Source organism: Hyperoodon ampullatus (assembly GCF_949752795.1).
Source record: "Hyperoodon ampullatus genome assembly, chromosome: 9".
NCBI lineage: Eukaryota > Metazoa > Chordata > Mammalia > Artiodactyla > Ziphiidae > Hyperoodon > Hyperoodon ampullatus.
Genome location: NC_136922.1, coordinates 63,389,306 through 63,416,502, shown reverse-complemented (window position 1 = coordinate 63,416,502; position 27,197 = coordinate 63,389,306). Strand labels below are relative to the sequence as shown.

The 27,197-nt window shown below is 52.9% G+C and overlaps 1 protein-coding gene across 4 annotated transcripts in view; it reads right to left on the bottom strand.

Moving 5' to 3' along the window:
• Positions 1 to 452: 452 nt before the first annotated feature.
• The window catches only part of ADCYAP1R1 (ADCYAP receptor type I), a gene marked incomplete at both ends in the record, with an annotated part of 38,858 nt that continues 12,113 nt past the window's right edge, over positions 453 to 27,197 (bottom strand). The window contains 14 exons of one of the 4 annotated variants that reach the window (XM_079711428.1): positions 453 to 641; positions 1,889 to 1,930; positions 3,353 to 3,482; positions 6,668 to 6,751; positions 13,489 to 13,580; positions 17,305 to 17,374; positions 17,987 to 18,047; positions 18,480 to 18,633; positions 19,480 to 19,612; positions 20,093 to 20,190; positions 20,848 to 20,957; positions 23,235 to 23,276; positions 24,519 to 24,539; positions 26,697 to 26,804. In XM_079711428.1, the coding sequence (XP_079567554.1) occupies positions 453 to 641; positions 1,889 to 1,930; positions 3,353 to 3,482; positions 6,668 to 6,751; positions 13,489 to 13,580; positions 17,305 to 17,374; positions 17,987 to 18,047; positions 18,480 to 18,633; positions 19,480 to 19,612; positions 20,093 to 20,190; positions 20,848 to 20,957; positions 23,235 to 23,276; positions 24,519 to 24,539; positions 26,697 to 26,804 (1,334 nt within the window). The remainder of the gene's footprint in view (positions 642 to 1,888; positions 1,931 to 3,352; positions 3,483 to 6,667; positions 6,752 to 13,488; positions 13,581 to 17,304; positions 17,375 to 17,986; positions 18,048 to 18,479; positions 18,634 to 19,479; positions 19,613 to 20,092; positions 20,191 to 20,847; positions 20,958 to 23,234; positions 23,277 to 24,518; positions 24,540 to 26,696; positions 26,805 to 27,197) is intronic. The other 3 variants (XM_079711425.1, XM_079711426.1, XM_079711427.1) reach the window with 3 other exon arrangements.

The following is a 27,197-nucleotide window of genomic DNA, read 5'->3' as shown; positions in this document are numbered from 1 at the left end:
CATACCGAGAGTCAGACACTGCAGGAGGGGCTGTCAGGCAGGGCCCGCCCCGAATCCGCCAAAGCAAGGTTCCCAGCCTCAGCTCACAAGGCCTCCCACACAGGGTCAGGCGATCACCGAGGCTGGTGGGACGGGGTCGGGTGGAGCTGGGGACCTGCCTGAGGTGAGCAGGGACACAAGGTAGAGGGGGAGGGATGGGCCGACTTTCCCAAAATTAAGGAGTATTTACATGTCTGGGGTCAACGCCCAGGGGCCCACGGTGGGCAGGGCCAGCGCCAAAACGCGGAGGGGAAATACCCGTCTGCGCCCTGCATCCTCCTCCCACCTCGGGGAGCTGGGCTCCCAGCCCAGGGCCGGCCCGAAGGGAGACAAGAGGCACAGCACGCGTGGGCCGGCGCCCACCCACCCGAGCCCCAGCCGCTGTTCCGAGGAGAGGAGGGGGCGGGGTGGGCTCAGGTGGCCAGGTTGTCGGCTGGGAGGCCAGACATGCGGATCTGGGAGCTGCTCTTGCTCAGGATGGAGAGCTGGGTGCCCCCGTTCACCCCGCTGCTGGCCAGGGACGGGTGCCGGTGCTTGAAGTCCATGGTGAAGTAGCGGTTCACCTTCCAGCTCCTCCACTTCCGCTTGATCTCCGCCTGCACCTGCGGGGGGCAACTCGGGCGGTCACTTCTGGCCGGACACCTTCTCACACCTCACCTGCCCACCTGCTGGCCCTGGGGCCCCTCCCAGGAGGGCACTCCCATTAACAGTGGCTGCAGATGAGGATTGCCTGGAGAGCTTTAACAACCCAGATGCCGAGACCATACCCCGGAACAATGACATCCAAATCTCTGGGATAGGGCACCCATATGTTTTCAAGCTTCCCAGGGGATTCCAATATGCCATTAGGGTTGAGGATCATTAAATAAAGCACCCTTCTGGGCGGAGACCCCCCCCCACCGTGTTGCTCTTAGCATGGTGCGCACAGGGCATGCCCAGTTTCAGCGTCCACATACCCACCCCCTTCGCCAGCACTTTTGTGCGGTGCAGGCCACCCTCCACCTCCAGTTCCAGCTCCCACTTCCACCGTCGGTCCTGACAAGCTACTTGTACTCCGACTTCTTGTGTCTCCCAGCCACTCCCTGCAGGGCCCTGTCTGCCTCTCCATATCTACCCTTATCTGACCCTTCTGTAGGTGGTCTGAGCTAATCTTCTTATTTCTCAGATGCAAAAAGAGGAGGAAGCCTGCCATGGTCGCCCAGCCAAGGCCCAAGCACTTGGTGCAATGACTTCTGCCCGCTCTCCAAAGCCATCCACCCGTTCAGTCCCCATCCCCATCTCAGCATCTCTGTTCTGCACTCTGCTCAAAAGCCTCACCCTAACAGGCCTGGAAATGGAGCATTACTAGAAGGTTCCAAGCCGCTCCTCAGGGTCCCTCAAGTCCCACTCTTACAGGGGATGGGTTTGGGCAGGCAGGCTGGCCTGCTGGGGGCAGGGCTGAACTTTGGATAGTTCCCCACTCAGCACCCCTGCCCATCAACAGCCTCAGAAACTGGATGTACCATTTCCTGCGCCTTGTCCTTCCTCACTTTCAGTTCACCCTGACTAAGGTGTGTCTTGTGGTGAGAGCCCTCCCGGGTGGGTCTGCACTCAACAGTTGGTGCCTTTATGGAGGGAGCTCAGCTCCGGAGGCTGGGCCTCAGATGCACAGCAGGCAAAGCGGGAGAGAATCTGGCACAGGGTGGAGGCCATCGGGAGACGCCAGCACGGCTGCCGTCCCCCTCCTGTAGGTGCTGGGAGTCTGGCAGAGTCCAGGTCGGGAGGATCAGCCCTGTGTGCCCAGCAGGCCACAGCCCTGTCTGCTCCCCAGCAAGCTGTACCTCCACTGCTAAGAAGGCCAGGATCTTACCTCCCCATTCAGAAAACAGTAGAGAACAGCCACCACAAAGCCCTAGGGAGAGAAGACAAACAAAACCTGAGAATGCCAGCAAGGAGCCCTCCACCCGGGGTGTGTGGGAGGCCGCAGGAGCAGGGAGGGACACCAGGAAGCAGAAAAATAAGATGATCTGAATGCAGGCACCTGCCTGGGAATCTGCGGTAAGATGGAAAAAGTTCTGTTCCACCAAGATGGCCACACCCATGAAGCCAAGTGGCTGGTGGGGGCATTCCCTCCCACCGACAACCCTGGTTTTGGATCTCACGTTCCCTTGGTCAAATCCTTCCCATTCCCAAGGGCCAGCTCTAACCCACGTTCTAGAGGAGGCCTTCCCTGCACGCCCCAGAGTGTCCTCTGGGCTCCCCAGCCAGCCCGCAGGCCCCCTGAGGCCAGCAGTCCTACAGGACAGAGCAGACCTGTCTGTACCCACCACCACCTCCCCACTCCACCCTCCCTCGGCCAGACACCCTTGTACGCAGAACACACAGAACAGCACGGAAGTGCCTGGGGCAGAGTAGGTGCTCGGCTCTTCTACACACATTCTTGACTTATATTCTGTGTGTTTAGAATTCTTGTGCTGAGACAGGGACCCCAGGCTCTGACTCCCAGGCTGGGGCTTTGTCAACAAACCTCCCAGCCTTCCCAGGCTAAGAACCCAAACAGGTAAAATGGCTTTGAATTAAAATGGGGCAAGGGAGAGAGTCCGGTCAGATACACAGAATAACTTTGCGACCGTCAAGGGTCAAATACTCCTCTGAACAGCTGGGCTAGGGAGAGGCGCTCTATCCTAGGGACTTTCAAGGGAGCCACCCACCGCCTTCACTGCCCCACTCATGCGCCCACCTGTTCCTTTACTCACTATGCATCCTCGCACTGACTCACTCACCCCTTCACTCACTCATTTACAGCCCCGTTTACTGATTCCTTCATGCACGGACTTCCTAGTCTCTGGCTCTCTCATTCCCTGGATCACTTATTTACATATCTGTTTGCTCATCCCCCTGTCCAGCTCATTCAGCTCCCTGTGACCGGATCCTGTGCTGGGGATCTGTCTTACTCGGGTAAGACAAAGCTCCAGCACTCACGGGGTGCATGGTCTACAGGCTGAAGCCAGAAGTGGACAGAGAGGTCTCTTGAGGCCTCTCTGCCCACCCCCAGGGCCGATGGTGAGGGCTGGGGAGCTGCCGCCTTTGATTGCCCAAGGGAGGCCTGGCTCAGGACACCCAGACGCAGCAGCAACATGAAAATATCAGCATGTCTTCTCGTGGGAGCCTAGAGGGTGGACAGTAGAAAGGGCTCCCCCAGCTCCCTTCTAGTCTAGTACTATTATTCCAGAGGTGGAACCTAGAATAGGTTAAAGACATAGAACCACCAACAAGGTAGAGGCCAGGGCCCTGGCTCCCCATGAGTTCTGCCCTCCACACACACCGCGCCTACCTGGAAGGAGCCCAGCCCCAGCTCAAACACAAGTCTCTCCCTCTTGCTGACGTCCTCGGGGGAGAAAGCAAAGACCGTGTAGTGGATTCCAAATAGTGGGATGAGCAGCAGGGTGGACCGGGCGAGCCGTCTGTGGGGAAAGAGCAAAACAACTGCTCCGGGGGCTGCCAGGGCTTGGGGCCAGAGCCACGGAGGGCAGAGAAGCCCAGGCCCAGCCCCTACTCTCCCCCGGAGCTGGGGCCCCTATCCATGGGCTCCCTCAGGATTCTCTCCCGGTGCGTGGGGCCTGGGGGAGATGGCAGCCAACAGAGCCCAGGCCTCCAGAGCTCCCTGGGAAGTGCTGGGGAGACATCCCCCTGTCTGCAGGGCACCCATCCCTCTAGGCCATGCCGGTATCCTGTAGAACCACTAAACGTGCACATGTGAGTATGTGATTTACACAGACCCTTTTTGGGAGGTGCGAAACCTTTGGGAAAAGTGAAGTCAGGGCAAAACCCTGGGGTGGGATTTGGAAGGACAACGTGAGGTGTGTCCTCAAGCAAAACAAGCATTCTCCTGCTCTGCAAAGACGCTCCCTGTGCCTGGAAAGAGCAGCCCCTAGGGGACCACAGAGACAGTCAGCTTTCCTGAGTCTGGGGCGGGCCAGGCATGCTCGTGGAGAGTGATGGAGAGGCGCTGATGACAGGGAGGCAGGTGGGGAACACTGGGTACACCACAGAAGGAGAGACTTGGGAGGGGTCCTAGGAAGGATTTACTGACTCCGAGCATAAACAATCACCATCTAGCAGGAGGAACGTGCCACCTGGGAAACTGAGTCGGGGGAGCGAAGGCTGTCTGCTCAGGTGGGAGTAGAACGGGCAAGGGAGAAACGGCCCAAGGGACCTCAGTACTCCCTGAGGCCAGCTCTTCTGAGGTTCATGACTGCAACTGGCTCCTAGGCCCAGTGGGGTGGGGCTCTTGTCTGAGAGGGTGGGGTACAGAAGCCACGGGAAAACATCAAGAGTAAGCATGGCGACATGTGCTCTTGTGCGTCCTGCTCCGGGGGCAGGGCGGCTCCCAGAGGGTCTCCAAGAGGGGGCACCCTGTCTCTGCCCACCCCAGCAGACTGGCTCCCTTTGGATCTCCTGGAAGAGCCAGCCCCGCCCTACAGGTGCAGTCCGCCCCCTGGGCCCTCCTAGCAGAGCTCGGCCCAGGTACGGTGGTGGCCATTTGACTTGGGGCAGTCACACCATGTGCCCCTCCCTCCCTCTTTCCCATCCCAGCCTTTCTGGGAGAGAATGTTCTACTGAATGCGGGGCCTCCGGATTTCAGAAGTAGAATCCATGGAGTCTGAGTGATGCCCTTGGCTTACCAGCATCTACTGAGAAGGAAAGGATGGGGAAGGGAAAGAAAGAAAAGCAGGGGAGGGGACACAGCGGAAGGGGAAGGAATAGCCTGGGGAGACCTTCAGGTGGACCAAGGCTCAGTCCCGGAAGGAAAAAGCCCCTCGAGTGCCCAGTGCCCACCAATCCTCCCCGTGCTCACAGACTGCCCATTCTACAGGACCTGGGGGTGCCTGGACCAAAGCGGGCACCAACAGGATCTGATGGGCTCCCACTCAGAGCCCAGCTGAGTTTGGGAGTGGTCTAGCCTCTCATCTGTCTGTCCGCTCTCGGATGTGGCTCTTTGAAGGCAGGCATGGTACCTCACTTAACTGTCATCTGCCCTGGCCAGCACATGCCATGCACAGGGCTCACACTCGGAAAGCGCGCGTCCATGAAGGGATAACCACACGGGCCCGGGATGAACACCTTGGAGCCCTTGACACTGAGCATGACCTGGGAGCCCAGGTCCTGCTCATGCTCATCTCCAGGCACCCTGAGGGCAGCAGGAAGTGTGGGCTGGAGAATGAAAGTCCAAAAAGAAGAGGAAAGTGGCCTGGAAACGCAGACATGTGGACATCTTGCAGGTGCCTCTGTGACCCTGCCTAAAGGGGTTACTTTAAAAAAGCAGCTTAACTGAAGAAGCTGAGGAGGGAAGGCAGCCCTGGGATGTGCCGTGGTCCCTGCCTTCTTGCCTCCCCTCCCCAGAATGGATCTGTTTCCAGGGATCTGCCCCTGAAGTTTGAAAAGTGCCCTGGAAACCCAAAGGCCAGACTTCTCCAGCTTTCGTGGTGGTGGTGGATGGGACGGGTTTGGTATGTGAGAAACACCTTTCAGGCCCTTCCCAGCCCCAGGGAGATGTGGCGAATGCAGCAGGGCATCCCACAGTATAGTCCAAGGGCAACGCCCTCCCTCCCCTGTGGCCCCAGTGCAGCCCAGGAATAATCAGGGACTTCTGCCAGGGACCCAGGGCATCCCCATGACTCCTTTTGGTAGATGGGACAGTGGAGGCAGGTGAGGAAGTCACTAGGTCTCAGAGTCCGAGGACCTCTGTCCTTCGGAGGCCTTGGAATGGGAACATATGGTGTGAACCTTGTAACCCCACGTTGGGGAGTCACAGACTCAACGCTATGATCTGATTAACCCAGAGAGACCGCGGCACAGGGCCTTAGCCTCTGTCTTCCTGCCCCAAGGAGGCATCACTGGGCAGAAGAGGCCTAAAGAATACAAAGAAGAGCTCCAACGGTCAGAGCCCCCCAAATTCCACTGGGCTCCCCCACTTAAAGGGATGTCCAAGTTGGAGCTGAGGCTCCAGCAGGAGATGCCCCAGGGACTAGTGCTTAGGACTCCCTGGGTTCAAATCCTCACCCTGCCAACTGTGTGGCCTTGAGCGAGTCATTTCACCTCTCTGTGCTTCAGTTTCCTCACCTGTAAAATGAGGATAATACAAGTACCCACCTAACAGGTTTGTGTGGGGAGTCAGCCACTCAGCACGCTCAGTGGAAGTGAGGTGCATGGGGTGAGGGTCCCGCCCCCTGCAGGAGGACGGTCTACATGAACTCAAGCTCAAGGCCCTTAGAAATAATTTGGCAGTTGCAAAGATCGAAACCCAGAGACGTGGGGATTTGCGGAAGACCACACATCACGACAGCCGCAGCGGCAGAGGCTTCAAAGATGCTTCCTGCTCAGCACCAGCCGCGCCCCAGCTGCTCCACAGTGGCCACAGCCCCATGCCCGCAACCTCCCCTCCTGCCCCAGGCCATGAGGTTGCAGAGAACTCAGACACACAGATGTCAACATGCAACAGCTGGGAAAGGGCTTGGGGCTGGAGGCACAGGCTCGCTCCCTGCTCTCCTCCAGCCTGGGCGGATGCAAGCTCTGGGCGGTGGCAGCAGCAGCATGCATCCCCCTCCCGTCCAGAACACCCAGCTACAGCCACGCCACGCACACTTACAGAGTAATGGTGGACAGTTCTGACATCTTGCAAGAGTGCTGCTGAGCCCGCTGTGGCCTGCAGTAGCATTTCTGCACGCAGCTGCTGGGTGTGACAAGATGGGCATTTCTGTCAGCTGCGGGCACTGGGCAACGAGAAACTGAGGTGGGACTTAGGGTGACACGGCTCCCAGGGTGGGCAGAGAGGCCCAGGGTGTAGAGAGAGACAGGGCCTGGGAGTCACGTGGACGAAAAGGAGGAAGCCAAGGGCCGAGACGTGGTCAGCTCTGGACACAGAAATACACACCTCTACATGTATACGTGTGTGCCCGGACACACAGGCACATGCGAGCCCTCACACTGGGAAACCGACAGGTGGTGGGGTTCGGGAGGGGGGGAACACGTGTGTTTGGAAGGTGAGGCCTGACTGGGGCTCACGCAGGGGACCAGCAACTGTCTCCAGAGTCAGCTCCAGGCACAGAGCATGGCCTTGACGGAGATCCTTCAGCAAGACAGGCAGCTGGAAACTCACGCCATGGACCTCACGATGGCCCAGCCCTGGAATCAGGCCATTTCTGCACTTGCTTGTGAAAACCAGCTGGAGCATCCACTGGTCTTCGCCCCCCCGCTCCTGCACCTTCCTCTGACTGAGCCCCCGGGTACCTCAGTGTGGGCCTAAGGGGAGCAGAGGTAGGATGGATGGAGCGGACCCATGAAACACTACACATCCACCATGGAAGTTAAAATTAAGTGAAAAATCCACTTCCTGGGTTGCCTGAGCCACACTACAAGGGCTCAACAGCCACAGGTAGCTAGCGGTTCCTGGGCTGGACAGCACAGATCGGGGGCATTTCCAACACTGCTGAGGGTTCTACTGCACAGTGCGGGCTAGACTTCTCGATAAAAGTTCGGAGGGCAGGGGCTGAAGGCTGAGAGGGCACCTTTCGGGCTCTGCCCCGCTGCCTGCAGAAACGAGTCGCCTTAAGGAGCCACCCACAGGTGGGCCCAGGATGCCCGTCCAGCTCTACCTGGCACTGGGCGAGGCACAGAGCTCGGCCTCCTCAGAGAGGCCCCAGGCTCAATTTCCACCTCTTCTAGCCCCTCTCGGTCCTGCTTGTGCTTGGGTTGGCACAACTCATTTGTTTCCATCTCTGACACACATGGAAGAAGTGGAGTAAGAGCTGTGTCACCTCGTCAGACTGCAGAAGAGATGCCCATTTCACACCCCCTCCTCAGGCACCGTGTGGCCGAGCTCCTAGTAGCTGCTGGCGAACTGATCAACCTGAGGGGGTCGGGTGCAAATGAGAACAGGTATGCACAAAGAGGCCGGACCTTTGGCCTTCGTGGGTTCGTAATTTGTGACTCCCACTCTTTTAAGAGTCAGTCTAAAGGTCCCTGACATGTAGTGACACGTCATTTTGCTGAGGCGAACATGTGAATCACACACTTCAAAGACGGGGCAAGCCAAGGTCCACCCAGCATCCTTGCCTCAGTTCTGTCTGTGGTTCTCTCGTTTAATTAACAACATGTTTCAATGCACACCAGACTGTGAGATGGGCACTAGTGAACCATTATACAGATGAGGGATGCTATGATGCTCTGCTACCCAGACCAGCAGTATTGGTACCACCTGAGAGCTTCTCAGAAATGCAGAATTTCAGTGGCTGGCTCAGACCTGCTGCCTTAGAATCTGCATTTTTAACAAAATCCCTAGGTGCTCCACCTGCAAATCAAAATTCCAGGATCACTGTTGTGAGGAAGTCACGTATTTGAGAAGTTTTTCATATGCCTCAATGAATGTCAAAGGTCTGTTTTGTACATGTACAAAGAGACAGATGGACACATATGAGTATGTTTTCTTCAATAATTAAAAGAGCTTAATTGGGCATTCAGGAATGGAAGCCATCCATTCTAGTCTTCAAATTTTTTCTCTACCTTGCCCAGATTGAAAGGTTGACTACTCTCTCCTACAGCCAGTGGCCTGACCCCTCACCCTTGGCCTGGGTGAGCCAGAGAAATCAGGGTCCAGGAGCCCGAGAGCCCAAACCTCAGATGTCACTTCCTACACCCCCAAACTCTAAAGCTTCAGCTGTTCTCCTCTGAGACTCCCTTTCCCCAAACCTCTAATGACTGTTCAAAAGGATCCAATGAAAAGAAACAAAAAGGAAAATGGATGGCAGAAAAGCCAGAGACAGGCATGAGAAAGAATGATGTCAGAATCTCTGAAAAGTCACTTGTTAGTGAAAAATAGAAAAGAAATTCAATCAAGAGGAAGAAATAAACCTAGGCTGGCTGATCAGCTCAGTTCTCATTTGGATCCAAGGGAAGATAAGAAACTCAGACAAGGGTAGCGGATGGAGGCTGCTTGGAGAACCCCACAGCAGGTGCACGGCTCACACCCACATCTGGAAGTCAGGGAGCCCTGGCTCCCAGGCCTGACTCTGCCAAGGCTTTGCTGTGTGTCTGCAGGAAGGTCAAAGCCATTTCCAGGCCTCGACACTGCCATCTATAACCCAGGGATGCAGCACATGGTTTCTTCTGACCCTGCTTTGGTCTCAAGCTAAACTCCACAAATGCTGTGGTGTCTTTTGTGTGCAAGGCTGCCTGGGCTGTAGCCCCAGGATGCTAGACAGAGACCCCTGCAGGGGAACCCTTTGTGGGCAGCACCCCTGTCTATTTCACCCTGATCCTAGTGGTCGGCATAGCACTGGACACTCGGCAGGCCCACAGAATGTTGTGACCTGAGCTAAACATTCTCCATAGGGTCCCTCCTGGTGTACCCCCCGAGCCCTGGCCCAGTCCCCAGGGAGGCACTCCCCACCACACTGGTACTCCAGCCAGCAGCCCAGTTCAGCAGATCTTGGAGTTTCCTTGCCCACCCTCCTTCTCCCCCACCACTGAGGACCAGCCAGCCCTCAGTGCCCCTTGCCTAACCTGGGGGGTCGGGGCACCTGAGCTCAAAGCTTTGTTTGGCCACTGACTTGCTGATTTTAGGTGTTGCCACTTTCCTTCTCTGGACTTCAGTTTCTCCATCTGCAAAATGGGGGCAAACATTCCCTACTGCCAATCCCTAACAGGAGCTGTCAGGATAGGGTGCTTCCAGACAAGGGAGAGAGTGCTGTGGAAGGAGAAGACAGAGCCCCATGTGAACTGGGAGCCTTAGGCTGTGGGCTGAGTTCCTGGACTGACAGCCTCCCAGCTGCACTTCTGCCTAGACATGGAACAGTCTGTCTTCAGAGGCGAATGCCATCCCTCCGACGCTGGGTAGGTCACAGCCCTGCTGAGCTATATGCTATTGGGTTGGCCAAAAAGTTCGTTCGGGTAACATCTTATGGAAAAACCTGAACAAACTTTTTGGCCAACCCAATACATCATGGTGTCTGTTCTCCTTCCTTTACCCCGTGGGGACCTGCTCTATGGGATGCCTGAGGGAAATACAGATGGGGTTTCCCTCCCCGACCCCAGACCCAAGAGGCAGCTCCCAATGCCCATCTTGCAGCAGGGAGAGCACTGGGCATAAAGCCAGCTCCCTGTAGGGTCAGGCCCGAGATGCTCTCAGCACAATCAGTGTCTGCCCTGAAACCTCGCCTTCCTTTTTCTCAACCAGTTGGCTTCTCACAGAGGTAAACTCTGGTCCCCAAGACAAGGCAGGCTAACCCTGACCCCAGAATGGGGCTGAGCCCAAACCCTCTGCCCCAAACCAAGTCGAGCCTAAGTGCAGGCTTAGCCCCGACCCAGGCCCACACTCCATGCCTGGCCACTGCCCAAGTCCTGAGCCCAGCCACTCCTTCTACCAGCCAGTGAGAGAACGGAGGTGGCTCAGGGCCACTGTCCCGCTGCAGGAGCCCCAGCCCCCAACAGGTCCCTCTGCGGCTGGGTCGGGAGCGCCGTCTTGGTCTATGGAGGAGGACAAACCCTTATCATCTGAGCAGCTGGAACCAGCCTACAGGAAGGGGAGTGAACACAGGCAGGGGATCCTCTCGGGCTTTCTTGCGGATGCCCAGGCTTTAATTTGTTCTGGAAACAGAGGAAAAAACCGGAAAGCTGTTGTGGGCAGATATGAAGGGATATCAGCCCAACACATAACTCTGTTGACCCAAAAGGACTCGGACGCAGCCCCGAAATCTCCCTCTCCTACCATGTCATGCCCCTTTTTTAATCCCCCGCATTGTCTACGCCCCTCCCCACCTGCAGCAGACACCTCCCAGCTCAAAGCACTCCAGGTGGGGCAGTTTTTTACAAGGCTGGAACCCGCTGGGGCCTCTTCTTCCAGGAAGCCTTGTTTAACACTATCTTCTTGTCTGTAAAGTCTTTGAGGGTAGAAATGATGGTGCAGTCAAGTTTGAAGTCAAGGGTCTGCCTGCATTGAGGCTATGGCTTCACTCTTTGCTGCTGGATTCATCCAACATCACTGATAAATAGTTCCCTTGGCTGTAAAATGGGGATTATATTTAATCCAGATTTGCTGTGTGGGCATTAAATGTGCATGTACTGAATGGCAAGTGTTTTTAAATGCTCTGCAGTTCTTAGCGGCATGGCCACTTTGAATGTCCCTCACTTTCACCAGTAGGGTCTCCTTGACCCTGGAAACACTCAAACGTGTTGCTGCATTTAATGGGATCAAGCTGATCCCTTGTCCTGTGTCAGCCCTCCCACCTGGCTTGTGGACCACATCCACCTGAGGTTTAATCTTTGGAGCTTGAGACGAGCACAAGTTTAGATTTCTCTAAAAAAAAATTTGCTGAGATTTGAGGGGGATTTTTTACATGATAAAAGTAAACCAAAAAAAAAAAAAAAGTAAACCAACTACAGCCATACCCCTGAGATACTGTGGGTTCAGTTCCAGACCACAGCAATAAAGCGAATATCGTAATAAAGCGAATATCGCAATAAAGCAACTCACATCAATTTTGTGGTTTCCCAGTGCATATAAGGGTTATGTTTACACTATCCTGTAGTCCGTTAAGTGTGCAATAGCATAATGTCTAAAAAAAAAATGTACACACCTTAATTTGAAAACACTTCATTGCTAAAAAATGCTAATCATCCGAGCCTTCAGTGAGTCATAGTAGTAACAAAGATCACTGATCACAGATCGCCACGACAACTATAATAATGAAAAAGTTTGAAACATTGCGAGAATTACCGAAATGTGATGCAGAGACACGAAGTGAGCAAATGCTATTGGAAAAATGGGGCTGACAGACTTGTTCAACACAGGGTTGTCACAAACCTTTAATCTGTAATAAAAGCAATATCTGTGAAGCACAGTAAAGTGAAGCGTGATAAAACGAGGCATGCCTGCAGCTGGTTCTTTAAACGTTTGTACTTAAATGTATAAACCCTGTACTAATTACAGATGGTTCTTATCTATGCATTAGGAAGGCCTGACAAGACTCTACAGCTCCCAGTCTACAATTTACCTTGAAAACCCTGGCTCCACACTTGCCTCCCTCCAGACCCTGGGGTTCTTGCTGCCCGGGGAGGGATGTCCAAGCTGGTAAAGTATGTCCGGGGGTCAGTAGAGTGTGCTTACTCAGACTGCAGCTGAGCCACCATGTGTGTCCCTGCACAGGCAGAGCGAGGGGAAGCTAGGAGAGGCCCCAGAGGAGAGGCCCCAGGGACCTCAGAAGAAGAAACAGATCCTACCAGGAAGCAAGGTGGGGCGGGAGCTGGGGGAGCCATGGTTGCTTAGAGCTCAAAGGAGAGACAAGGCCGACTTTGCTGCCCACCAGCTTCAGAGGTCCGAGATGACTGCTAGCGTGGGAACCAAGCCACCCTCAAGCAGGATAAGCAGGCCAGACGTAAGGACGTGGTTTCTGACCCTGGACCAGAAAAGGGGAGGGGAGCGGCGGGGCCCTGTTTTGTGGCTCCTGGAGGCGAAGGCAGGAATGATCTCTCCAGGGCAGTTACTTGCAGAGAGCTGGCCCTACCAGCCCATCAGGGCAGGGCCTCCAAGAGTTTATGACTTATGTGGATGAACAATTTTCAGCTACATAACATACACATATAAGCAAAGGTTGGTAAACAATTGCCAAAACATGAAAAAATAAAGGGCAATAAATGGAGAGCCAAAAGAAGGAGGGGAGGGGCGGTCAATGTAATCATCCTACACGCGGGAAGAAACAAGCCTGATGGAGCCAGGCCCTAGGCTAATCCCTGCCCCCAGCGGAAGGGCTATCACAGGAGAGGTACCCAGGCTGAACAGAGACCAAGGGCAACCTCCACTGACCTGCGGAAGCCTCAAGGAGCCTGAGGGAAGGACCTGGCACTGGCCCCTGAGCAGTTCCTGCCTCCCCCTCTCTCCGGGAGAATGGCAGGGTGGAGGAGCCCTCTGCTGGAGTCTCTCTGCTGTCCCACTTGTCCACTGGGCAGCCATCAAGGTTCTGAGCCCCAGGTTGCAGCCTCTGATGGAGGCTGGACCAGCCCCCTCTGGTGCCATGAGAGCACTTCAGTTCCTTCTAACCTGCTCTCTTCTTAAACTGAAGACGCAACGCATACGGCTTCCACGCCAGAGACTGTCCCCAGATTCCCTGTGCCTATCTGGCCCCTCCAGCCAATCACAGGGGACCAACCTGCCTCCCCGGGGCCAGAAGTGCCTCCACAGCACACACACCCAGCTGGTCATGCTCCTGACCACAAAGCAAGAAGGGTGAGATGGAAGATGGCTGAAGGAGAGGTGGGCAACTATATTTTAAAGGTACTTTAACCCAAAAGAATTCTTGCCAACGCCCATGCTAGGATACCCCGTCAGCGACACCCAGGCCTTCTCCTCCTGTGTCCTGTGTGCAGGGCCCATAAAGCTGTTGGACTGGACCATGGCATTCACCTAATGGTACTTACAAGTAGATGCTGGACTCATTGCCTCCCATGTCTGGAGACTGAAGTTTCTGCACGAGGATGACAATGATGCCGATGAAGAGCACAAAGTTAACCTGAGAAGCAAAGAAAAACCAGATGAAAATGATTCTGAGCAAAGACTTTCCACACCCCTGCCTCTGCACTGTCTGTTATTCCCCCAACAGGGCCCTCCCTCCCATCCAGTCAAGATCCCATCTAGGCTTATAATCTTAAGATGGCAGCATGAGAACACTCATTCACCCCCCAGCCTCCCTCCATATCACTGAAATGACAGAAGAGAGAGATGAAGAAGAATTCCATAAGAGTACTGAAAAATAGCAAAGATTATCATGAGTGAGCCAGAAAAGGGAGCAATTTCCGGAAAAGAAAGAGCAAACAGTGCCAGGGTGATGGAAAAACTACAATGCCAACCAGAGAAGAGGCTATCGCAGAGGTGAGAGCTGTCCTCTGGAGAAACTCCAAGTCCAGAGTCACTGAATATGGAAAACCAGAATGGACAACCATAAGCACCATTAATTAAAGGACTGCCTGGGAATAGCAATAGTGTTTACCTTCAGACAAAAGCTCTCTAAACAAACTGGGAAGCTGTGTGTATGGTGAGAAAGGAAGAGGGAGGGGAGCAAATAAAAAGAAACAAGGCGACTACACAGCAACATCTGGCTGTAGCAAAGCAGCGCTCAAGGAGAAAATGTAGAGCCTAACACTAACTTAATACAAAATAATAAATATTGAAAATAAAATAATTAACCATTCAAATCAAAATCTAGGGAAAGAGTATCACAAGTTTAAGTTATACAAGAAAGAAGTTAAAGATAAAAATTCGTTAAAGAAATACAAAGAAAAAAGTAGACTTGATCGATAAAAATAAAATTTTTTGGTTTTGCTCTGCTTGTTTTCACAGATCAAGTAGAATGGTAAAGCATCCTCCAGAGGGCAGGGTTCTGTCAGTCCTGCTTTCTAATGCATGCTCAATGTCTAATCAGTACCCAGAATTTAGCACAGTAAATACTGTTAACTGCACGTGTTAGTCCAAAAGGAGAAAATGCAATTAAACACATTTAGGGATGAGAAAGAGGACAACAGATGTATAGAATATTTTAAATCATCACGAGGAAAAATAATCAAACAAAATGGGAAAATATAAATTAATAAAATCAAATCAAGATGTAGAAAATCAGAACAGAGCAATGACCTCAGGAGAAATTTTAAAAGTACTCAAAGACATATGCATTAAAAGGCACCAGCCCAGATAATTTTACCGGCCAGTTTCATAATACCTTTAGGGAAGATGTAATTTACATACTACTTCATTATTTAAAAGCAAATAAAAAGAAAACCTCCCAAATTACCTATGAGGCTAACAAAACCCTAGTACAAAACCTAGACAAGGATAGAAAGTGTGTGCGCGTGCACAGATGCACGTGCACACACACACCTAAAACCAGAGAACTTACAAAGAACAACGTAAAAACTATAAACAAAATATTAACAAATAGAATTTAGCAGTGCATTGAAAGAACAAACAGATCACGGCCATAAGGGTTTTATGTCAGGAATGCAAAAAAGATCTACTAATATTTATATTTGTTACATTAACAGATTAAAACAACGAACTACCTTTATCCCACATAAGACTGGTGAATAGTTCAGTAATGGAAACATCAACAAAAACGTAAGAAATGAGCACTTTCGTACTCTGCCTGTGGAGGGCAATTTGATATCCATGAAAATGTTAAATGTATACATCCTTTGTCCCAGAAATTCCACTCCTGGGATTTACTCTAAAGCATATTCACACATAACTCAAGAGTATGCACAAATATATCCACCACAACGTTGCTCATCATGAAGATAAACTGGAATATTATAAATGTCCATCACTAAGGGAATGATCAATTAATGTCTCCAAAACACATTTGATAAAATTCAACACCTATTTTAAAAAATAAACACTAGGGCTTCCCTGGTGGTGCAGTGGTTGAGAGTCCGCCTGCCGATGCAGGGGACACGGGTTCGTGCCCTGGTCCGGGAGGATCCCACATGCCGTGGAGCAGCTGGACCCGTGAGCCATGGCCATTGAGCCTGCGCATCCGGAGCCTGTGCTCCGCAACGGGAGAGGCCACAACAGTGAGAGGCCCGCATACCGCAAAAAAATAAATAAATAAAATAAAAAATAAACACTAAAACAAGCCAGGAATAGAAACTTTCCTAATTCAGTGAAGGTAACTGCCCAAAACTATAGCAAACACCATCCTCAAAGAAACCAAGGAATAAACAGTATAAATGTTGGAAATGAAAAGTAAAAAGTATTTCCATTTATAGATCAAGTAATTTTCCATGAGAACCAACTGAAAATGGATAAGAACCAATAAAAGAGCTTCAAAAGGTAACCAAGAAAAGAAAAAAATACACAAAAACTAATAGCTTCCCTAAGTCCCAGCACCAATACACCCACTAGAAAATATAACGAAAGAATGATTCCTAGACACAAGACAAGCACAAACGGAAAGACACCATAAAGGGAAACCTAACAAGACAACTAAAAAAAACTATCAAAAATGACTCTATGAGAAAGACTGAAAAAATGGAGAATCATGCCATATTCTTGGAAAGGAAGACTCAATATTTTAAGAAAACCACTTCTCCAAATTTGTTTATAAATTCAATGGTGTTCCTATAAAAATCTCAACCAGCCTTTTTTTTGCAACTTGACAAATTTGAAAGTCCATCTGAAAAAGTAAATGTGCGAGAAAATTTGGAAGGGGAAAAAAGTAAGGAAGGGGATATAAGCACACCAGATATCAAAACATGCTGCCAGTTTCCAGTAACTTGCCACAGGAACAGCCAAATAGATTAGTAACATGGAGTAGGAAGTCTGGAACTAAATACAAGAAGACTACACTGATTGTTAACGATAAAGTGGCATTTCTACATAATGGAGAAAGAAGGACCTATTCAATAAAAAGAACTGAGAGGGTGGATGTCCACCCACTGGAAAAAAAATAAGGTTAGATATCATTTCAGATCAGACAGAGAAATAACATTTCAGATGGAGTAAAGGCATACTTGTAATGATGCAATCTACAAAACTGTTATAAAACAATTAAGAATACTTTTATATCTTAAGGTTGGGAAAGACTTCCATAAACAAGAAATAAGGCTCAGAATTCATGATGAGAAAGCCTGACGGCTTGACTATATAAAATTATGCAATCTTAGCAGTATACTTACAACATGTATAACAGATGAAGCATTACTATCTATTGAACAGTAAGAAAGATAACAACTGGACTAGAAAAATGAGCAAAGAATAGATAATAACCAGAATAAAAACAAATTGTCAGAATAAAAACAAATTGCCAATAAATATTTGGAAAAATGCTCTGCTGCGCTAGCAATATGGAGAAATGCACATTAAAACAATAAGTTACCATTATCTTCCACAAGGCTGTGCAAAAATTTAAATGACTGAAATTACAAGTGCAGACAATGATATGGGAATACCCTTTGTGACCCGGCAATTCTACTTCTAGGGGTTAATTCTAAAGAAATATTCACACGTTTTCAAAACTATGCACACAACCGTTCCTAGTAGCATCTTTCATAATGAGGGAAAATGGGATAAAGATAGATGTCCAACACTAGCGGAAAAGCTAAATAACTTGTGCGTCCTTTTTGCAGAATATAACACAGCCACGGGAGGTTGGTTTGTGTGGTGACCTCTTTATTTCTCCTCCTCCCCTGCCTTTCAGCCCAGGCCTCTGTTTCTTCCCTGCTTCTTGTCCCAAGGACACTCACCATTATGGAGCCAATCACAGGGGCTTTGATCACCCACCACAGAGCCGTGTTGTCATTCATATCCCAGCAGCTGCAAGACAGACAGAAAGAAGAGAGATGATGCTTGGGGGCATCATCTCTCCTGACTGGCTGGAAGGGATGGAAGGGCATCATCATCTCCTTCCAGCCAGCCCCTCCTGCAGCTCTGAAGAGGGGCTGGCTGGAAGGAGAGCTCTCAGGCGGGCTGTACACCCAAGCCCAGCCCTGGTTCAAGTGCCTTGGTCCTTCCCTCTGCTCCCCTGTCAAGGCAGGGTCTGGAGCCCAGGAGTGAGGGCACCAGTGGGCTCCTGGGCAAGGGCCATGTTCCCCCTTCAGACCTAGGGCTCTGGGGGATGCGACCTCACCCTCGATATTCCTCCTCCCCTCCCTAAAAGGAGACCAGCCACCCAGTGTTGGGCCCAGAAGCAGAGCAGGACTCTTGAAACCTTGCACATTCCCTCACTGAGTCCTGGCTGAGATGTGGCTGGGTGGGTCCACCCGCAGTGGGGTCAGGGCACAGTCACTGCCCAGGGCTGGGGGTGAAGCCATGCCCGGCATTGGACGGTTTGCCTGAGACAGTTAATGGGAAATCAGGACAGCCGCTGACAACCATCTGTAAGAGCCCCCTTGGGGCTCCGGCCCTGGCTCTCGGGCATGTACTCACCCTGTGTCATCGAAGTAGAGCCTCAGCACAGCCCACACGGACACACACACAGTTGGGGTCCCTGGAGTGCAAGAAAAGGAGCCCCGTGATAACTGGAAAACCAATAGGCCCGGTGTCCCCCTCAGACTTGGGGCTTCTGGGGGCCAATGAACCCCTCAGAGGTGGGGTCCTGACCCATGGGGCATGTCTCCGTCTCAGACCTGGAGTCCTGGGGACCCTAACTGTCCCTCACACCCAGGCCTCCTGGGGGTCCATGTCTCTCCCAAACCCTGGGCTACCTCGCCTCTCAGGAGGACTCTTGAGCATATCCCCTCCATCAGACAGTGGGCTTTCTATGAGAAGAGCAAGAAAGGATCCAAGAACCGGGAGTGTGCCGTCAGCTGCGAGGCAGGGCAGTGCCTCGCTCCTCTGACCTGACATTCCCGGATGGCAGGACCAAGGATATCCCTGGCCATGAGGCCTGAACCTGTCTGGGTGACAGCCAGTGACCTACCCCAGCCAATGATGATGTACCAGTAGAAGTATCTCCTCTCGGGGAAGAAGGTCTCCACCAGCAGGGTGAAGAGGTACAGGCCCTCAATGAACAGCCAGAAGTAGTTGGATACGACACAGTAGTGGAAGAAAACCATCACAGCCTTGCATTCCACCTGCAGGGAGAGTGAGGAGGGGGAGGGTGGCACGGGTCCCCACCGAACCCTGAAAATCCAGCCCAGCAGGACCAGAGAGGATCCTGAGGACCTTCAGCTGAAGCATGCTCGCGCTTAAACACCCCGTGGGTCTGAAAGACTCAACATTCCTGGATTCAGAGTTTAAAACTGCAGCATCCTATGAGTCTGAGTTGAAGTTGCCACGCAGGCAGCTCTGCACAGGTCAGGAAACATGGAACCCCCTTTTCTCCCCAGGCTCATTCTCCCCGACTTTCCCGTCCTGTCCCCAGTCCCCACGGGAGAGGCGAATAAGGAGGACCCTGCAGGAGCCTCCTTGGTAAAATAAAGGTTTCAGGCATCACATAGGTTAGGGGAACACCCCTGGTCCCCCGGAAATCTCATAGATCCTCCTCCAAGTGAGCCCTTTCAGGTCAAGGTCTTGTGCTCTGGGCTGTTCTTTCCATCCTGCCCCAACAAAGCCTATCTTTTCTGCTTATCTCCAAACGTATCAGAACCGGGGAGGTGGTCTGGAGGGAACCCCAGGCAATCAGCCCCTTGGCTCCATCTTGGGTTAAACAACCCGCGGCCAAGCCAGCCCTCTCTCTGAGCCTAGTCAAGCGGGACTTGACATTTCCACCCAACCCTCCTCAACTGCTCTGCCGAGGACACACAGAGGCCAAGGGACAGGAAGTGAAGTCATGCTGGGGCCTCACTGGCTGCTAGTAACCGCATGGTCATTCCTGGGTTTCCGTGCTCACTGGGGTCGATGCCTTAACCTGCAGGGAAACACCTGGACGGCAGGGCGTCGCAGGGAGGGCCAGTCCTGGCAGGGCTCCGCGCACTCACAGTGGAGATGAAGCAGTGGTTGCCGTCCTGCTCAGCGTAGAGGATCCAGTCTTTGATGAAGACGGAGATGGCCCTCAGCATGAACGACACAAAGAGGTTCATATGGATGAAGTTTCGGGTGCAGTGCAGCTTCCTACACCAGCGGCCAGGGAAGCAAAAGGCTTTGAAGTAAGAAATTCCACAGCCTTCCACCCTCCATCTCGGGGTCTGCTTTGGGCCGACTCCACGGCTTTGTCTCAAGGGGGTCCCCCACCTAGACCAGCCCCTTCTTCCCACCTAGACTCTAAACCCTCGCTCACTCCCAGGCCCCTGCCCCCTGGCCCCACTACTCCGTGACCTACTCCCTCCTGTGACCTCTTTTCATCTAGACCAGGAAGATAAAGTGAGGAACGTAGGTCTCCTGTCCAGGGTCTTCCTTGCCGTGTGGCCCTGGACAAGTCAGTTGCCCTCTCTGGGATCCAGTTTCCCATCTCTTATCCTAGGGGTGGGGGAAATGCCTTCCATGGGACTTCCAGAGCTGACATCCAGGGAAGGAGTGGGAGGTGGGAGGGATGGAGCAAGGGCTCTGAGCTGGGGTGGGCTGTGTTCGCTCGAATGCTGCCCAGGGTCTCACCGGAAACGACACAGGATGACCATGGCAGTGGTGAGGGTGACGAGGGACGTGCTGTAGCCAACTGTGTACAGGGCCTTCACCGACAGGTAGTAATAATCCTGGAGCGGAGCACAGGACACGCAGGGCTCCACGTGGGGCCTGCCCCCGGCCCCCGGCCCCCCCGGAACTGCATCCCATCTCCCAGGCCAGGGCCTGCTGCCCAGCTCCTCCCTCCTCTCTTCTCTTGTCGATGGCCTCTCCTCCATGCCCCCCTCAGTTCCTCCACCCCCAGCCCCCAGGACCACCCCCGCCAGCCACCTCCTCCCTCTGCAGGGTCCACACTGTGCAAAAGCTGAGTGCTGGCAGAGTGCAGGAGCACAGACTAGCCAGAAGCGAGCACAGACTAGCCAGAAGCGGGCCCAGCCTCATCCTGGGGGAGGAGCCGGGAGCCCCCCCTGCTGGGCCCCACATTAACCCTTCAATGGCCGGGCCACAGAAAGGCTGTGTATCCTAAAAGAGTAGCTACGGAGGTGGAGGACGCGGGCTGGGGGCCGGAGGAGCTCAAACAGCAAACCAGTTGTTTCTCAGCCCAGAATGAGCAAATGAAAGTCCTGCCCTCTCATGCAGAAGGCTATACGCAGCAGGTGCTCATGAATGCTGCCTGGGGACCGGAGCTTCTGCACGTCCATCAGAAGCCAAGGCCTCTGGCAGACACACCCTTCCACCCACCTCCTCAGCCTCATCCCTCCACCTCCAGGGGAGGAGCAGACACTCACCTGGTCCCCGGTCTCAGACTCGTACTCATCAAACCCACAAGCATCGAAATAATGAGGGAACGGCTCCGACCATCCATCCTCTGTGCAGTTCCGGCTCACCACCCTCATGTCTGCAGCAGAACAAAAACGCAGCGAGCCACAGAAATGATTTAATAGGGCTCCAAAAGTCTTAATCGAAAATTACTTCTTAAGCGGGAATTCCTGGAAATCCACATGCCCATCTGAGAAGCATGGCAGCTGAAGGTTCGTGAGATCCTCCACTGTCCAAGGGAAAGCAGTAATTGCTTTTACCCTTATACAAAGGATGAGGAGGGTTAGGAGGACAAGGTGCAAGCTGATCTCTAAACAAGGGGTGAGGGGACTGAGCCAGAACGAATCCAGCCTCCTCGCCCCTAGGGAAAGGCCTGAGCCCCTGCCCTAGGTCCTGGGTTGGCACTTGCCAAACTTCAGTGAGCAGAAGAATGACCTGGGATCACAAATGCAGATTCTAGGCCCAAAGATTCTGGCCCAGAAATCACCTCAGGTGGCGGTGCAGCAGGAGTTCTCGTCCAGCAGCTGCAATATCCCATGTCAAGGGGACACGTGGCTTGCTTAATTAACAAGGACCAGACCTCCATTAACCTAGCATCAGATCTTATTAAGATACATATTTAGGTTTAGAAAAAAAGAGACTTTGCCTTTTCAGGTTTAGAGGTCTGTTTCCTGTCACTAATATACTTTAATTTTCTGTTGCTCAACTTTAAAGGCAATTTTGCAGGACACCAGAGCGGGCAGGAGTCATCTGCTGGCTGCAGAGTGGAGTCCAGTCTGGTTTTCACCCCGCCTGGGTGCCTTCTGGCCTTTAATGATTGCTCATTTCACCTTCCCCGCTCCTGACTGTCTAAAGGTGAACCACGGATGTCTGGGGTAGGGGAGAAGGCAGCAGCCATCCCCTGCCTCCAGCCCAGCCCCTGAGTGTGGCCCCAGACTGACCCCCCTTCCCAGACTGGCTTCCTGGGAATTTACCTGGTGTGTTAGGACACCTGGGGTTGGCTCTTCCTTTCAGGATTCAGGGGCCAGAAAATCGTATGCAAGAGACATCTGCATAAAAGAGGCTCCAACACCCACGTTGTTGGAAGAATCCCCCCTCTGTGGCCAAGGCCACCTCTGGGGCACTCAGGAAGGGGGCAAGGGCAGAGGCCAAGAAAGGGGACCCCTACACTTTTCCAACCTCGTGTCCTGCTGGTTGAGTGGGAAGATCTAAGGCCAGTTCTTTTTAGCCAGGAGTCAGAAACGCACTTCCTGGGACTCTGGGAAGCAGCGGAGAGTGGGCTCTCCTGCCATAAAGAGAGCTCTGCCCAGAGCGGGGAGACTGTCTCCATCGCTGCTCAGATTCTGAGTCTTATGACCCAGGACAAAAAGGACATCTGGCAGGCCCAGGGAGAGAAGGGCTCACTTCTGTCCCACAGTTTGATGCCAAATTGTTCCTTCTTCCAGCAAATCTGTTTCAGGCTGCTACTGGCAACCTCTTTCCAAGTCCCTCTGAACGTTTCTTTCAGAAAGTCTGCACGTCCTAGGGGACCACGGCCTTGGCCAAGCCCTCCCCTTCCCTGGGTCTCCTCTCTGCTTTGCCCACATCAGGGTGGTGGGAAGAGGAAAGGGAAGTCGCTTTGAAAAACATTTTTTTAAAACAGTATCCTGGAGATACAAGCCATTTCCTTTCTTTTATTTCCCTTCTTTCTCTTTTTATAATACAGCGTGGGCTCAGAAAAGTATAAACCTTTTTGTTCAGAACCATTCCATGAATCTGCCACTCTACTGTTCTGATAGAAATCTCCAGAAGATGTAGTACTCTCCAGACTGTCAACACCCTGCAGTGGCTGCACCTACTTCACTAGGCTGTTTTGCCCCAGCAACTTTGTAGGAGCACAGAATCTTAGGGCAGGAGTTCTCAAAGTGGGTGCCCTCCCCAGACCAGCCCATCAGCATCACCTGGGAGACTGGCTAGAAATGCACATTCTCAGGCCCCACCCAGGCCTGCTAAATCAGACTCTGGGAGTGAGGTCCAGGAATCTGCTTTAACAAGCCCACTAGGTGACTTTTAAAGTATGAGAACCACTGTTCTACATATGGGAGTTCAACGCTATCGGAGACCACTTAACCAAGGAGCTCTTTACTGAGATCTGTGCTTCCCTGAATTTGTATGCACAGTGTTCTGTCTGAGCACTTGTGTGCAAATTTCCATGGGGAAAATCCACAGCTTTAGCAGAGAAGGAAAGCGAGCTGCCAAAGATCACACAGCCAGAGAGAGGCGTAGACCGGCCTGGAAGGAGGGGTTCCCCAAGTTCACGGGTTAGCAGATGCCCTCCCTCCAGCCAGCCCACGGTAAACCCCAGCTCATCCCTTACCTGAGAGATCCAAGGAGTTACTGTCAGCAAAACCAAACTCTCCTGCAAAACAGGCATGAGCATGAGTTGGGATACCTGGCCATCAGCTTGCCAGAGCTATCCACTGCTTACTCTGCACCGTGGAAGGCCAAGGCTGCCCCTGGCCTGAAGGATGGGGGCTGGGGGGGAGGTGGGATCTTGGCCAAGAGGCTGCATCACACAGAGCAGCCACACACACCTGTCTGACACACTGCACCTTCCAATGCCATCTCATTTGCTTTGTATTTCTATGATGCTAATCGTGGCCCATGACTCAGTTCTCTGCACTGGACCACAGGGAGTGGAAATGGGACATTGTCGGGAGGATGGGAGGGTCTCTGGAGTGGGAGAGGACTGGAGGAGGGTAACTGGGCCTTTCCTCTTTTTTGTAGGCGCTTGTTGTTTATCTATTTTATATAAAGTAGTGTGTATATGTTAATGCCAAACTCCTAATTTATCTCCGCCCCCGCCTCCACCATCCCCTTTGGTAACCATAAGTTTGTTTTCTATGTCTGTGAGTCTATTTCTGTTTTGTAAATAAGTTAATTAACTGGGTCTTTTCAAGAAAAGGGCAAAGAATAGCAATATGGGTCCTGGGCTTGCATTTTTTTCTTTGGTGCTCAACCCTCGATCTCAGCCCACAAACCACTCCCATCAAAGGGAACCTAGAACTCCAAAGACTTCCTCCTCAGACATTTTTTCTCTTTCTCTCCTGACTCTTTATTCCCACCTCCACCCTTTCTTTAGGCTGAATCTCCTGTTAGCAGTGAACCCCAATTTCCCCTCTACTTCTCAAAATTCTGTTTTCAAGGTTCAGCTGACATACCACCTCCTCCAGGAAGCCTCCCCTGACATCATCGTCATTCTGCCTGAATGCCACCTGGTTAGGTCTCTTCTACTCTGGAGCTTGCCATACATTCCAACTCCACATGTGGGCTCACTCACACAATCAGGCCTGTATGTGTACATATGCACGTGCCTATGCACACGGGTGGCCTTGTTTGCTAACCCCTCCACAGGCGAGTGAGTGTCAACTTCCCAAACAAGCTCACGAGCACCCTGAGACCGGGAGCTCCATCTTCCATCTTCCTGTGTCTCCCCCACCTCCAGATGGCCAAGGAGGGAGGGGGTGGGGGGGGAGGTGGGATGAACCCAGCCCCTGATGAGCCTCTCATTCCACCCCCCACCCACTCCCAGCAGTCAGAGGCAGGCTCCTGCCGGATGGACAGATGATCAGCAGTCTGTCCTCTCCAAGGTTCCTCTTACCGATGGTTTCCGTCTCCCAGACTGAAACAGAGAGAGACAGACAGACAGACAGAAAGACAGAGAGAGAGAGAGAACACAGAGGTGAGCAAGGGGGCTAAAGTCAGGTCTGCTCTCTCTGGGCCCTGCGGATGATTTCCTCCTCTTTCCCACTCCCGGACTCTGGAGAGAGGCTCTGCTGGGGGCGCCAGAGGCATGAGAACTACAAGCTGGGGCTGGACCAGACACTGGAGACTTCTACGATTCCCTCGAGAACAGGACACAGTTAAAGAGAAATATCAGAGGCGTGTGTAAGGAGGAGAGCGATCAACGTTCCTGTCTCTCCAATAGCCTGCAGAGCAACAATTATTACAATGAGCATGAGATTCAGCCCTGAGAACCAAGAAATAAAATGAAAAAACGCCACCTTCAGCTTTCTAAGTATTTAAGGCAAGCCTCACTAATCCAGCTTTGTGAATGGAGATGCTAAAAAGGCCTGCCTTAATGAATCATTAAGAAGCAGGGGTAAATAACACATTCATTGTGCAACTGCCAGAGAGAGGCATAGAGTCTGAAGGAAAGTTTATCTTAAGAAAATTTTATTTTACTGCTGATTCATTTTACCTTTTTTTGTGGTTGAAAAGAAGTAATCCTGCCATGGTATCTGACCCAGAGTAGCTGTTCCGTCAACTTTAAATAAACGACTGAATGAAAGGAGTATGTGAGTGGAGGAAGTGATTAAGTTGGTTTCTATAGGAATGAATTAGAAACTGGGCTGAATCAGCAGGCTGCCACCTCGCCTGACGTCCCACCATTCATACTGTGCCCCTTGCTTCAGCACTTCCCATCCTGCCCTGGGTCACACCCAGTCCCCACGCTGTCAGGATGGAAGAGTTCAACTGCCACCCTCCTGCTGGGCTGGCTGGAGATTCTGGAGGTGGGAGGTGTGGCTAACAGGCCCCGCCCCGGAGGGGAAGTTGTGGGGATGCGAGGCAGGGGTGCGGTGCAGCTAGACCCTGCTTCCTCTGGTCCTGGGCGGGGAGGCAGAGAAGGGGCCCTGGCACCCCGATACAATGCCGCTACCTCCCTCCACCGCCTCTTGCAAAAGCTCCTTCCCCTCCAGGCACAGTCTAGGTTGCTGGACTTCCAGGTGTGAAAGACTTTGCCGCTGCCTCTCACACACACATTAGGGACAGCGGCAGGCAGGATTCTGTAGTGAAGTGGAGCTTGGAGACTCTCCGCTTCTGGAAGGACACTGGCTGAAGCCTTAGGCAGGTGAAGGACGAAGCTGAGACCCAGGTCTCAAGGGGCCCGAGCATGGCCGCCCACACGTGTCTCAGACTCTCTAATCTCCTCAGGAGCCCCACTCTCCTCCTCAAACCAAGGCCCCAACCCAGGGCTCAGCGGTCCACGGGTGGTTCTCAGTACATCACCGGCCTGGAGCCCAGCCCTGCCACCTCTCCCTGCCCAGCCCAACTCAGCACCCCTCAGCCTGCCACCCTGCTTCCCGTGACACCCCCAGGGTTGGGGTAGAGGGCCAGTCTGGCTCCAGGCCCCTCCCAGGGTCCACGTGGACTCATCAGCCACCAACCTTCTTTAGGAGTCCACGAAGCCTCCACCAAAGACAGGAACAGGCCTGGAGAGACCACCAGACTCACATTCAAAGGACAGACTCCCCAGAACCCCTTCCCCTCAGACCCCGCCCCATGGAGAGGCGGTCACCCAGGCCTCTCTGTGCGAGTGATGATGGCGATAACATCAGCTAACACTTCCCACTGACCATTAAGACATGCCCAGTCTCGCTAAGGGGCTTCCATCTGCAGCTTCCACCTGTTTCCCCACAGTCACCATGCCACATTCCCATTTGACAGACTACAGACTAGGAAATGGGGGACAGAGGGGTGAATGCCCTGCTCAAGGTCCCCAGCCGGGTTAAGTGATGGAGTCCAAGTTCGAGAGCCCAGCCACAACGATGCACCTCCACGTGTACCTGCCACGTCTGAGGGGTGCCTCTGTGTCCCTGTGTGCACGAGGGTCTGTGATTTCATCTCCCCACCAGCACATGAGCTCTGGAATGGGAAATATCTGCCTGCAGGGTGCCCTATGTCTCTGGTGCTTGTCTCTCAGAAAAGCCTGAGGTCCGAATAGGCGGAGCAGGCTGGACCCAGAGTGGCCTGAAGAGGCCCCCGGGGGGGCACCCACCTTGGTCTGGGTTGAAGATTCGGAAGAGCTCGGGGCAACTGACGAGGACCATCTCACCCACGTGGGCAGGCTTCCAACATGTGATATTGTCCCACATCCCAGGGCAGCCTGTGAGGAAGGGAACCATGGTGAGAGGGCATCCAGACGCCCACATACACACACACACATCACACGCACACATCCCCCTGCATGAGCTCTTCCACGTCCCCAGGCTCCACATCGCGGTGGGGTCACACTTCAGATCGACCTCCTCGGTGGGCCCTCCCTCCCCCTCAGGGGAGGGGCAGGAACCGTCTGGCCCGAGGATGGCGCTCCATGCCCTCCCCCACCCAGTCGCCCACCGCCTTTCAGGGCAGGCCTGCAGCAGGAAGATGACACGGAGCTGGGACCTGAAGAGGAGCACAAATTGGCCAGATGGGGGCTGGGGAGGAGGGCAGAGGCCTGCAAAGCCAAGGCCCCGAACTAGGAAAGGGCTCGGAGCACAGCCAGGGAGCAGGGAGC